At 30.7% G+C, this 14,435-nt stretch overlaps 1 protein-coding gene across 1 annotated transcript; it reads right to left on the reverse strand.

Moving 5' to 3' along the window:
- Positions 1-50: 50 nt before the first annotated feature.
- On the reverse strand, positions 51-14,175 carry LOC132721217 (von Willebrand factor D and EGF domain-containing protein-like). The gene is made up of 16 exons (XM_060705482.1): positions 13,975-14,175; positions 11,023-11,244; positions 10,050-10,220; positions 9,255-9,287; positions 8,420-8,594; positions 8,085-8,187; positions 7,825-7,911; positions 7,330-7,560; positions 6,624-6,794; positions 3,000-3,082; positions 2,447-2,513; positions 1,935-2,123; positions 1,504-1,715; positions 1,027-1,360; positions 622-777; positions 51-263 (listed from the first exon to the last, which is right to left on the reverse strand). Exons 1-16 carry the CDS (start codon positions 14,033-14,035, stop codon positions 66-68), a joined length of 2,493 nt encoding a protein of 830 aa, XP_060561465.1. The 5' UTR covers positions 14,036-14,175; the 3' UTR covers positions 51-65.
- Positions 14,176-14,435: the final 260 nt, after the last annotated feature.

Genomic DNA, 14,435 nt, shown 5'->3' on the forward strand with positions numbered 1-14,435 from the left:
TTCTATGAGATCATAGTTTGGGAAATCTAATTATGTTGGTAAAAAAGTTCTTTTCGCGAGGTACATTAGTGAGAAAAACATAACAAAGCTTCTTCAGTACAATTTTCTTTGCCATTACGTCCGAATGAACACGACTGTTTATTGAAGGACATTAACTTATCCTTATGAGTTACAGTAAAATTGGAATTTCTTTTGAATCCTAAAGCTACGGCGTCGTTCATTACCTCAACATGTGCTTCGGACCACCCAATGTCTTGACTTTCCTAAATTACAACACAAATATTTCTTTATAAACCTTTTTATAAAACAACTGGCAATATGATATAATGTAAATTATAATAAATTTTCGTTTTGAAAAATGTGTACCGTACCATACAAAAACTGTAAGTACTTTGGTCGTGTTTGAGATAAAAAAAATAGTTTAAAATATTTTTAATTCAATTTAATCATTTATCAAAATATCATAAACAATTTGGTAATTCTTTTCTTTTATAGGGAGCAAATTAACGAGAAGTTGATTGAATGTGTTAATTTCTTGATAATTTCTTATCAATTGCTCATGAAAGGCAAGTAAAATATTTGGATATAATCAACTGTAGTAATGAACTATTCGATACTAACATATACGTCAAATATACAATGCTCTGTTATAAGAGATACATTGTATCCTGTCAGTAAATTTGAAAAGTTCTTAGACGCAGTAGACTGACTGATAGAATTGGTACAAAGTTCTATCGCTTGCTCTTTTGATATATTGCCTTGTTCATTAGCCTGTCTCTGAAAACACAAGAAAAATGAAATAACATAATATAGAAATTATCAATCGATAATATAAGATATAAGTTATTATGAGACAATTATAGTGCACATTTCCTTAAAAACATTGCACATACTGGTAGCAGATCAAAAGAAAGATGCTCATAATATGCTCATAACTTTCCAAATAAAGACAACAATAACGTACAGATTTTAGTGGTCTTTGATGTAAATCTATTAAATGTTTCAAACATTGAATTAAAAAAGTACCTTTTGTCTTGTATGTTGTCTTGTATTGGCTAACGTTGCTCGTCTTTTCATTTCTAAATTCGGATCGATAGTAAAAGATCTTTTCTTCCGTTTGTCGCTTAAACATTTGTCTCTAAAATTACTACACAGATCGTCTGTTTTCTGTAGATCTACAGTACAGTTTATATATTGTGAAGGAGAACAAACAGCTTCAGGATTAAGTGTGCTGCAGGAGGACGACAAGTCTTCGCTAAAACAATCACATGTACAGAAAAGTTGTTCCCCATCTTCCTCCCAAGTTCTCACGTTAGAATTGCAAGTCGGACTAAGGTAATTAGCGTCTCCAGGACCTATTCTACAATACAGAGACAAAAAGATATATTGAATAAAATCTACTAATTCAATGATAGGAGAACAAAATAATTTCAAGTCATTAGTATCAAAAGTAAAACGTTACTTTTTAAAGTAAATTAAGATCTTTAGTGAATAATTTCATACTTCCAGGAATTTATGAACTGCAAACGATCGGATAGAACTGTACCATCCCTATCATGAAAGTCATTTTGTTTGTTCGAGTCAAATGTTCCACATAGTCCTTCGGTTGATGCATAGTCCTTAGGCGCCATAACTATATCTATGTTCATTAACTCAATAAATCTAGGATAAGGTCTTATGCGTATGTTTACAAGGGTCCCTATGTTTGTTTCCACCTGAAATTGAACGGGTATTTTATTTCTTTCTGGAACTAAGCAATACAAGTTGCGTTTCAATTAATATCGATACATGGTTTGTATCGGCAAAGGTACATGCATTATGAAAACTTATGACGATAATATATAAGGTAATATAATAAATATTTTATATTTATGTATCAACATTTTTCTTGCAACGAATGTTAGAATTCAAACAACTGTTTTCTGTTTAAGAACCTGATAATTGAACTCGTCCAGCAATCGGATGACTAAAGCACCATTATCTTTACATGCCGTCATGCCAATAAATTTTAGATCGTTACACAAATTTATCAAGAAAACATCCCCACCAGCACGTACTGCCACTGCACAAGTACAGAAAGGTCTGCTATTCACAGAAAAACACGAAGTTGTTCTCTCCTGGATCTACAAGTATGAAAAATACCACATTTTTACACTTGATGTGCACTGTGTGTTATATGATATGGGGTATCTACATGTATGTATTGATTTGACTAAATAGATGCACAAAATCATAGAATTCCTCATTCCTTTTAACGTTTCTGACCTATTTCCTGGCAATGTCTGATACTTCAATACTTCGACCAATTCCATGAATGTCATAGAGTAAATAATTTGGAGTTTTTTTAAACATTAATGACCAATAGATGAATCTTCATTAGTCAGTTTTATGTACGATTCAATCAAACTATATTTACTGAGTACAGTGAAGGACATAAAGTTCATACCTCTATATTATATACTGTATTTCTGTACAAAATAAACTCTCCAGCAAAGTCGTTGTTTTCATATGGTCTGTAACGAAAATCAATTCAGCTGCTACAACAAGTTTTATTTTAATTTACAGGTAATATATTCTTTTTATTTCCTTATGTTCGGGAATTTAAAAGAAATCGGAATACGTTTTTTTTTAAGTTTTCCTATGTCCTTTCTTTTCATATTTCTTAGTAAGATTGAGCACAAGAATATATTGATATTGTGGCTTGTTTCGAAAACTCCAATCTTCATAACCTAACTTTCCCATTATCCCTACTGATTTATATATTCCTTTCAATATCACATGTCATTATTTTTGTATCCATTTAACATATATCTTGTGTAACATGTTAAACTAAACTCCTAGAAGTCGCAACGATATAAACTTTTTATAAGGATGTTAACTGAAATTTTTACCCGGACGTAAGTTGCATAGTAATTAAACTGATATTCTATCTAGAAATGACATCGGGAAGACATTTAATAAAAAATATGAACAAAACTTAGGTGGTTGTATATATTTACTTTCCATCTGCCGTACACATATGAGGATTTACATGTGAAAAACAAACTTTGTTGTGGAAATCGGTATCATCTTTAATGTTTACCTGAAACGAAAAGAAACAAAGATACACGGTAAAATGTTATGTATTGCATTGCATTACAATAGGATAATTGGATCAAAAACCAACACAAATTAAGTATCAAAACATGTTTCGCTTTATTAAGCTTCCTCAGTTGATACATATATAAAAATGACGTAAACGTACAAAACAAACGTCTACGTTAATAGACGTTACATTTGGCGCGTAAAAGGAACGTGATAATATTACAATAAGTATTACAATAAAACATGTGCATATGTATGTATAAATATACTTTTTTAAAAAAACAGCATATATAATTTTCGAAAGGAATTACATAAAATAACTGGATCAAAAGATACATATATTTTCATAGGTAAACTAGGCTAGTAAATAATTACAACAAGTATGAAAACAACAGTTACTTATGTGAAAGTTTAGAATTCGAAAAAAAATGTGCTTAAATCACATGTTGAAAATTGTGAAAAAGGGAGATAATAATTTAGAAACATATTTATCAATCAGTATATTTTATAAAGCCATCAAATAAAATGAAAATGATCTATCTATTATCTATTCAAAATATGGTATTATGCTCAAAATCAATTTATGTTATACGAAATAATGAAAAATCATATGAATACATTATGAATACATTACGAATAATGTAGTATATAAATGTAACAATCAAAATTATGCCTGAATAAAGGGAGGTAATTAAATATTTATATCATCGACATAAATAATGTATTTGTATAGATTTAAATAAATTAATAACATTTTTAGATACAGTGAATGACTACTAAAATAGAACAGTCTTTTCATGCCGATATATACTAAAAAAAATATTGACGAGTTTGTAAAAAGTTGCAAGTATATTTAGATCTACTTGAAAAATGATTTTAAAATTTGTAAAGCACTTTTGCATTCAAACCCTTCGGGTAAAATGTTTCTAACTTATGTATCCAGTATGTCTCTTTCAAAAGTCTCCCCATATTATCATGAAGTTTATCAATCGGCATAAAGGAAAAGTCATCAAGTGAGTGATCTTCGGAATTGAAATGAATTGCAACATTAGAAGAAAAATTGGGATGATTATTACTTCTTATATCAAATTTATGGCTGTTCATTCTTTTTGATACCTGTTGATGGGTTTGGCCGACATACTGTATTTTACATTTTTTACAAGTAATTAAATAAATCACGTCACTAGAAGTACAATTTCCATCAAAATGCATTTCGAATGTTTCTCCAGTATTTGTACTTGTGAATTTACTATTTTCTTCAATATTTTTACAGTGAGTACATCTTTTTCTATTACACTTATTAGTTTTACCGTTCATATTCCGTTTATTTAGAGTTGAATGGGTAAGGGAATCTTGAAGATTTTTGGGACGACTGTATGCTAAGATTGGTTTATGATTATGTAAATTTTTAACACTGTCATTTTCTGACAACATTAAAAGATCCCAGTATTTATTTATGATAAGACCAAGATGGGGAAGAGACGGATTATATGGGATAACAAATGGTATGATTTTTTGCTGCTCTGTTATATTTTGGTTATTTTCCAGAGCTTCTTCTTGGGTTGAATATTTTACTTTTGCAAAAGCAGATTTCAGCTTGCTATCAGGATAATTTCTGATCTTGAAAAAAGATTCTAAATTTATTAGACATTCATAAAAAAATTTATCATTGTCTGAAATGATACGTCTGTAACGTTTGGCTTGGCTGTATGGTATACCCTCCTTACATTTATTAGGGTGGCATGAGTTATACTCCAGATATTGATGGACATCTGTAGGTTTTATATGAATTTCCGTTGATAAAGTGCAATTTTCATTTTTAAGAATCTTAACATCAAGAAATGACACATTTTCTTTCGACATATTATATGTAAATTTAATTGTTGGGTGACATGTATTTAATTTGTTTATGAAATCATGTAAGGCACTTATAGAATGATCCCATATCATAAATATATCATCTAGAAAGCGGAGCCAAGTCGTAGGTTTAAGGTCATAACTGTTTAAAAAATCAGATTCTAATTTACCCATGAATAGCGATGCGTATGTAGGGGCCATAGAACTACCCATAGCGGTACCTAAAATTTGTAAATAATTTTCATTATTAAATTGAAAATGATTACTTTTAAGTGTCAATTTAAGAAGAGTGCATATTTCCTCCGTTGATAATTTACTACCACATTTTTCATTATCAAGAAAGTATTTACAAGCAGCTATCCCATCTTCATGTGGGATATTTGTATACAGTGAAGTTACATCCAAAGTAACAAGTACTGAATCTTTTGAAAGTTTAGGTAAAGATTTTAATTTACGCAAAAAATCAGAGGTATCTTTCACATACGACGGTAATAATTTCATATATGGTTGTAATATAAAGTCAAGGTATTTTGAAATATTTTCTGTAAAACTATTGCATGCAGAAACAATTGGTCTGCCTGGATATCCTATGGGTAGACTTTCATTATAATCTTTATGAATTTTGGGCAAGATATAAAATTGGGGCGTTCTTATGATTTCTGGAAAAATGTCAAATTCGCTAGTTATGTTACTGTTTATTTCCGATATCTCGTTTATACAGTTTTGAATATTAAGTTTTATTTCCTGAGACGGGTTATTGTCTAATTTTGTGTAATATTTATTATTATTCAATTGGCGTTCCACTTCATGAATATAGTCAATTTTGTTCATTATAACTATCATATTTGATTTATCTGCTTTTTTAATAATGATAGATTCATCTTTGCAAAGTGAACGTAGTGAGTTTCAATTCTTCTTTAGAAATATTTGTGCGGTATAGTTTTCTTGTCATTACCTTTAAGAATTTCTTGTGTAATAGCTTCTATATAAAAGTCTAAATAAGTATCACGGCCGTTAGGGGGAATAAATGTAGACTTACGTTTATTAAAGAATGGCATTTGTTTGAATTCCTTATGTTCACTTTTATCATTATTTTCATAAAAGTATTCTTTTAGTCTAAGCCGTCTTGCAAAATTATAAGTTTCTTCAGCAAGTTTAATTTTATCATGTGATTTGGGTTTTGGGCAAAATTTCAATCCTTTACCTAACAGAATGTAATCAGTTTGTGTTAATTTTCTAGAAGAAAGATTTAATACCGTTTCTTTCCCTCGTTTGATTTTCTGAATTCTTTTCTTTTCTCGTTTCCATTTATTCTTGTCTGTTGTTATTACAATCAATCAATATAATATAATAACATTGGTGTAGAAGTTAGAAACTATGGAAGACTTGTTTTCTACATTTTACGTTTCGGATGAATACACGACCACTTAATGGGAAACCCATTTTAATACTCTTTATTTCGTTTAAAATGAATTTTATGTAAAAATCTGGAAACAAAGTGATCCCTCGGAAGCATTAATCACAACAAAATTACAAGAGAATTGCAGATTCGGTTTGTTTGAGTCTGCACATGAAGTAAAAATAAATTTACTATTCCATTAATCAGAATGTTTGTTTTAAATCTCTATGACACTTTTTGTATGTAAAAAGGATTGAGAAAAAAATGATATCTGTCTATTTACCACAATATCATCGATGACATAACCTTTCCAGATTTGGTGAGTCATTGCGTTTTGTGCTACAAGACGAAGTACGTACGATTTTGGGTCATCGTAGCTAAGAAATCTTGTTGTAATATTCATAGCTGAAGTCTGCTTAGTTACACTACATTCAGGATCGCCAGGATAGCATCCCTGAGAAAAATATCAACAAAGTATCCTTTCATCAATATATTGCATTTTTTTATATCATATTAACCATTTTAATGAAAATTGTTTAACTACTTTTATTAATAAATTGTAAAATGTATTCTGGAAGGCCACATATAAACTAGGATAGCATTCTTGAGAAAAGGGATGTAATGAACAGGTCCTGACTTATATTTACTAAAATATTTAGTTGCTGATATGTAAAATAACGGTTAAGTTAATTATAAACGGTCTAGGAATATTATGTAGCGTTTTAATAAGATTTAAGCCAATTGTGTTACATTCAGAAGGTCGTTTGATTTACTCCGATAGCTGAAAGCTATAAGATATTGCATACGTATGATAGATTTGACCCCGGCTTCGGTCTGTACAAGTTGGAATTAACTACAAAAGCATTCAATTTAATCCATTTTTATTCTTCTATTAGTGTCAGTGTTTAAGAAAATACAAATCATAATGTTAACACTTGTAATAATGAAATAATTAAATTGATATTTACAAAATAAAACAGAGACGTTACCAATATTTTAAATCCACAACGTTCTTGGTTAGCTATGATGTTTTGTGTTCCTAAATTGGTATCAGAGAGCGAACACCTATCTCGTTCGGGTAAAAACATATGTACTTTCGTAGCACATTCGGCAGTTGGCGAGGGCTGGTCTTTGATTTTGTAGCATCCATATGGAACAGTCGGTTGAAGCATAATTGTCTTTATTTCGTTTTTAGACATGGTTATCGATGCTTCGTTAACCTACAATGCAGATTCATTTATGTCATTTACTCGTGAATTAATTAAGACCAACCTTTCGTTCTTATAAAACTTTTTGTACGATTAATACCCTTATGTCATATATACTAATTTGAACATGACAGCGGTACATATAATACATACATGACATTGTTAGCACGTGTGTTGCTACATATGTGTTGAATTATGATATACATTATATATATCATATATCATTTTATATCGTATTTTATCATCAAAAATAATATATTCATAACAATATTTTACCTTAATTCCAGCAAAGAAATTTTCACTGCTGTATAGCTTGGTTTGTACGCCAGTTTCGTTTTTTGCCAGTTTTACACCACATCTAATCTGTTACAGAATAAAATTGTTTTTAATAGAATCAGATTTATGTTATATCTTACTAATTAAAACTGTCATAATTATATTGCTGAATGTTTTAGATCTTAATTGTTTTATCTGAAATAAACTGAAACAATTTAATAGATTGCATTTTAATAAACGCATATATTTTACTGGATTACCATTATGCCGAGACTAAATCCAATTGACCGTAGATTGTCTTCAGTCAGTATTCCAATCCCATTATAGCTTTGTTGTGTATAAGAAATCACGCCATCAATGAACCTGAAAAAAATTTAAATTGAACTAGGCAACAATTGAATATTGGAAAAAAGGAAATGTGGCGAATATCAAATCAATAACAATAAGTCAACTTTAACAATGCTAGAAGAATAAAAAATGTGTTTCAGAGCGTAATAACATGCTCGTACTTTCTTATTATAGATATTAAAAAGGGTGTATTAATTGAATGGCTCAATCTTTAATTGTAGAGGTTTTTAGGTATGAAACAAAATACCAGTATGTGTAATACAACAAGTCTCTGTTCTCAATGTTGGCACCTCCACTTTCTGCACATAAGAACGCAAGACTTGGGATCAACGAAACAACACCTCTGTTAGTCACTTCATTGAATCGAAGTTCCGGTGTTACTGTTAATGTTCCAAGAGATTCAGTTGGTGCTGCAGAAGAATCTGGAAAAAAAAATCATGCTTAAAACTAACTGTAAGGCAAATTTTTAAGCCCCTGAAAGGCTTACATTTTTACTTCTTAACAGCTTTCTATTTCTATGTACTTTTATAGTTTCCAAAATGTAACTCATTGGCGTTTTACCTAAACCATCTTTTTCTTCTGTTGCTTTTTTGTCAATTAGTACCGTTACAGTGATATATTATATTGTATGGAAGATGAAATGCCAATTTGTTTTACATTTTTGCAATGACAAATAATGTGACATTTCGCACTATTTTCGGGTAATACAAGCATCTATCATAAAGTAAATGATACAAAACCCATAATTTTCATTTGTAATGTTCTTCATTTGTTGATTCAAGCTAGCGGTTGTGTTATATCGAAAAAGTGCAAAGTCTATTGCAGTATATCTTTAAAAAAATTCAAATATCGTATATTTAAAATTTTGATTCATTTTCAATTCAGACTGATAAACAATATTTTTGCGTGCATTAATTGTCGAGATTGTACGTATTAAAATCAACCACCAGGGCAAAACATTTCAAAATTTATTATTTGCAAATATATATAGTACGTCAAATGTTTATCCTTTTTTTATCTATTCAATCAGTTTTAAGAAGTAGATTGATGTTCTTCAAGAATATTTGTAAAAAGTATCATACCTGTCACATTCACATTTTGCAAATTCGGAGGATCTGAAAAATGCATATAAGCTCAATGTTTCAGCATACTGTAAAACAGATCCCTAATAATATATAGTATCTTGTTTTACAATTTTTTCATCCCTTGCCAAAAATGGCACTCATTTTAAGGGCCAATATTCCATAAAAAAACATTTGATAAAATATGGAAAAAAAACACGATAAAAAACAGTTTATTTACATGACTTATCAAATTCTCTATACACTATGAAGAAATATATTAATAAAGCACCTATATGTTAAAAGATTTTGATCAGTTTTCATGAAGGTGATAGAATTGTGACAGAGTTTTATCTTATCTTAAGCATGTGATATACATGTATTAGGAATGACTCCCAACCAGAGAAAGTAATAATTGCTCTGTTGAAGCCTTTTTAGTATACTTTAATATTTTTCAAACATTAAAAAGTTACAGCAAATCTAATCATTTTACTTGAACATTTAAGTATGGAGATACTTCATTTAAGAAAGGCGACTCATTACAAATGTATACATTATGTGAATAAAATATGAGCCGCGCCATGACAAAACCAACATGCGTTTGCGACCAGCATGGATCCAAACCAGCCTGCGCAAACGTGCAGTCTGATCAGGATCCATGCTGTTCGCTTAAAAACCTTTTTACAAGTAGAGAAACTGACAGCGAACATCATGGATACTATGCTGCGCGGATGCGCAGGCTGGTCTGGATCCATGCTGGTGGCAAACGCATGTTGGTTTTGTCATGGCGCGGCTCATATACAGAACCAATCTTACCAAAACAGTATGCCGCATTAGAGCTTGTTCTTCTCAAGTAGTAGTGAACTGTATTGTCACATTTCCTTATAAAGATTTCAATTGTGTTTTCACAGTCATCATGAGGGTACAACTCACATGCGATTATTGTTTGTGGTACTTCGGTTAATGTATCTATGTCTGGATGTGTATCTTTAGTGAAGAAATTGACATAAACGTTTTACTTTATTCTTTGTTTTTAGCACACATTTGTTTTCTTGATGTATGGCACAGGCATGGTATGCATGCATTCTAAAGAAACGTTGTGATTAAAAAAGTATCTATAAGCATGTTTGTATATGACGAAGTATAGCTTTGAGGATTGCTTAAGATTTCTTTTCTAATGAAAAAAAGGAACGAGGATATTGTTATTTGAATATTGTCAATATTGGTGGAATATGGTACATCATATAATCCGTATTTACCTTTTTTCTTATTTACTTTTCTTATATTTCACACCAATTTACAAACAATATTTAAAAAAAAACTCAAACAAACAAACACACTATATTTTTCGCCTGTTTATTAAAACGCGGGAAATATTTATACCGAGAATGTTAATAAACAAAACAAAACGTTACAAAGGTTTCTGCACAACTTAAAGTAATATACAGTGAATGAGATACGGATTCTATTCCACTGATCAACCCCATTATTATATTGTTAGCATAAAATAAAGCACACTATCCTTCACTCCTCTGCATTCACTGTAACAAAATTGGGTATATCTAAAACGATGAAATGATAAGGTTATGCATCAACTAAGTAAAATAAGTAAAAGAGCACACAAAAGTTATTATAAATTTTATCATATGTAATGGAAACCGTAATATTGAACATCCTAAGGATATCGGATAAAATCGGCCGAGCGATGTAATAAACAGTGTACGAAAACAATGATCTGCTTTTTGATTAATTCATGTTTTATGAGGAAAATAGTTTTGTTAAATATTACCTCTAAGATAAATTGGCTGTACAGTTCCACACTTTTTAAATGAAGGCATATAGTTTGCATCGGGCATAAGATATTGCTGACCATTAAATGACACATTGTACCATTCTGGAGACAAAAATGTGTCATCAACATAGGGGTCACTCCCCCTTACACCGTCTGCCGTGTATGTCCTCGATCTTTTGGGAAGCTCTGGTAGAAGTTTACTATTTGCACAGCTGTGGCCTATAATATAACAAAGCGTTTTTAAAAATACAAATAAATATTTTGTTAAATTTAGTGGATATAAAAGACTGGATGCGGACAAAAGACCCACCCCTGGACAAAAGCTATTCCGTCATTTTCATAAGACCAGTCATTTTTGGACTAAAGGAGAAAAAAAGAAGGAACAAGAAATGTGTCCATAGGACGCGGGTGCCCTCACACTCCACTGTTCTGTCAATCTTATGACTCTAGGTAAAATAGTTTTGGACTACATATGCCACAAGTTAAAAACTAAAAATCTTTTACTAAGTAAAGGGCAAGAACAAATACTGAATAAATCCACAAGCAAACCCCAAGGTGCATAAGTACACTTGCTGACCAACATTCTTGTAAATTCAGGCCTACAAGTCAAAAACTTTTTGAGTTATACATGAACAAGTTGAAAATTGCAAATCTATACAACTGTAAGTCAAGAGCAATAACTCTAAGAAAAATGAAAAAAATCCACAAGCAAAATCCCAGGTGCATAGCTTCACAGTGATGTTGATCATTATTCCTATAAAGTTGGTTGATTCTAACTCAAGCACTCAAAGAACAAATAACACAACATAATGAAACTGTTTTTACTAAGTCAAGGGCTATAACTCTACAAATACTGGATAAATACACAAGCAAAACCCAAGGTACACAACTACACATACTGATCAACATTCCTGTAAAGTTTCATGACCCTAGGTTAAATACTTTTTGAGCTACATGACACAAGTTGAAAATTGCAATTTTTTACTAAGTCAAGAGCAATAACTCTATATAAACAGAATAAATCCACAAGCGAAACCCCAGGTGCACAACTTCACATGCTGAGCAACATTCCCGTAAGGTTTCATGACTCTAGGTCAAATACGTTTTGAGTTACGTGCGACACAAGTTGAAAATTGCAAATTTTTACTAAGTCAAGGGCAATAACTCTAAAAAACACTAAATAAATCCACATGAAAATACCCAGGTGCACAACTACATACTGATCAACATTCCTGTAAAGTTTCATGACTCTAGGTCAAATTCTTTTTGAGTTATGTGCGACACAAGTTGAAAATTGCAAATTTTTACTAAGTCAAGGGCAATAATTCTAAAAATACTTAATAAATCCACACGAAAATACCCAGGTGCACAACTGCACATGATGAACAACATTTCTGTAAAGTTTCATGACTCTAGGTAAAATACTTTTTGGGTTACTTGCGACACAGAAGAGAACGGACGAACGGACGGAAGGAAGGTCGGACGGACGGACATGCCAATAATTGGGGTTTACGTGCTTTTTCTTTGATCTTTATGTGTCATTTCCCCCATAAACCAATAAAATTACCACATAAACCAGTCGGTTTATGGGATTTCCTTCTTTTTTAACTAAAATTATGGACGGAATGAAGCTCATAGACCATTGGATGTTCGCCCGGACGGACGGACAAGGGTAAATCTAAATGCCCCCCCCCCCCCTCCTAAAGTGGGGGCACAAAAAGAAAAAAAAAACGTTACAGTTGTCCGAATAATATGTTGTCTGATGTATATGCATAGAATTGTCCTTCATGAAAGTACCGTTAGGCCATTCATGGTTTTAACAAGATATTGATAACATTGTATTGTACTTAATAAAAGTTATGCTAATTTTTAAAAATATAAAAAGATAAACAACTAAAAGAAAAAAGAAAAAATAGAAAAGAACGTAAAAATAATAAAAAAACGGTACTTTTTCAATTTATTGAACATAACAATTTTCCAAATTAATCATATTCGACACGCTGTCTGTTATCTATTTGGTTGTGAAACTGTCGTGTTTATTTTGCAAAATTTAATGATATCTTATATTTTATGCGATTATACATTAATCGCAATTAGTACTTTTCGTTGAAGCCCGATATCTCAATACATCACTAAATTACGATTCGTCAGTAATATTATATGCGATAGTAATCTGCGGTTCTCGCGGCATATTTTGTTATGCTAATTAATATGTGAACAAAAACTACGACAGACCGATACAGCGTTTATGTAAGAATGCTTTGTGAAACTAAATTTAAAAGAAAAATCTTATAACGTCAAATTATTGATTTTTAAATTTCATTAATAGCTTACATGGCTTTGAAATAGTATTAAGGAAATTATCACATATCTCAACGCACTATAATACTTTTTCAATTTTTCATCCTTAATGTCACGAGCTGGTAACAAATTCATCATTGCCTTCTTCATATTTTAATTACAAATGTGTTTGGTATATTCAGGGGGTTATTATAGACAAGTTATACGAAACATTAAAGCAATACTTAAAACCCATTTTATTAGTTTGTTCAAATTAAACCTTGGCGTTCATAGAAACAGTGAATTACTTCCAGATATTCATAGAATAAATGTGACATGTAATCAAATTGATTAAACTAAGTGTTCAATGGGCAGATGTGTCAAAATGTAATGCGGCATCTATGCAGCGTTAGTTATTAAGAAAGATAACAGTTGTCCTTCCATATTTGATTACAGGCATAAAATGAAATCTTGATAGATTCATAGAAACCTTTACTACTTAGCTATGGACGAAAACAGATTGCTTAATTACAAGATACTAAGAGTTAACAATATTTCAACAGTTCAGGTTCTGTTTATATACATGTTTATAATGTAAATTAAATGATAATTAAATCATCATTCTGTATTTCGTCTATAAGTTAAATTATTTTTTAAAGCTATACTTACATGTCTGAAGAATTGACAATAACAAAATAAGAACAGCTAAAATAAATAATCCTTTCAACATTTCTTCTTTTTTAATCTTTAATTTACACGAACAGGAAGCAAATACAACCAGTTTTCTCTCATATTACATTGACGACTACTCTGTTCAAATGCGTGAAAAACGTCTTTGTATAAGTTATCGTTTAACATGCATTCATCATATCCAGGCTTTTATGATTGTATGATGTTTTCTTTAGATAAATACAAATACTTTTATTTCTTGTTAAATACCATATAATACAAATACTTTTATTTCTTGTTAAATACCATGTCTGTATACCCAAAGAAAATATCGCTTATTACCACATTTTTCATTTTGAAATATTATGGGAGACAAAAATTGAACTAAAGGTCAATACAAGTAACTCTACTGATTTATTCAGGGCGATTGAATATAGTCATATAATAATTATAATGACGAC

Source organism: Ruditapes philippinarum, unplaced genomic scaffold (genome assembly GCF_026571515.1).
Source record: "Ruditapes philippinarum isolate M1 unplaced genomic scaffold, ASM2657151v2 ctg4833_1_1_1_1, whole genome shotgun sequence".
NCBI lineage: Eukaryota > Metazoa > Mollusca > Bivalvia > Venerida > Veneridae > Ruditapes > Ruditapes philippinarum.

Coding starts and splice junctions, on each gene's coding strand:
- LOC132721217 (XM_060705482.1), bottom strand. CDS start 14,035: ATGTTGAAAGGATTATTTATTTTAGCTGTTCTTATTTTGTTATTGTCA. Junction 9,288..10,049: donor TAATGCGGCATACTGTTTTG/GTAAGATTGGTT, acceptor TGCATTTTTCAG/ATCCTCCGAATTTGCAAAAT. Junction 7,912..8,084: donor GATTTAGTCTCGGCATAATG/GTAATCCAGTAA, acceptor ATTCTGTAACAG/ATTAGATGTGGTGTAAAACT.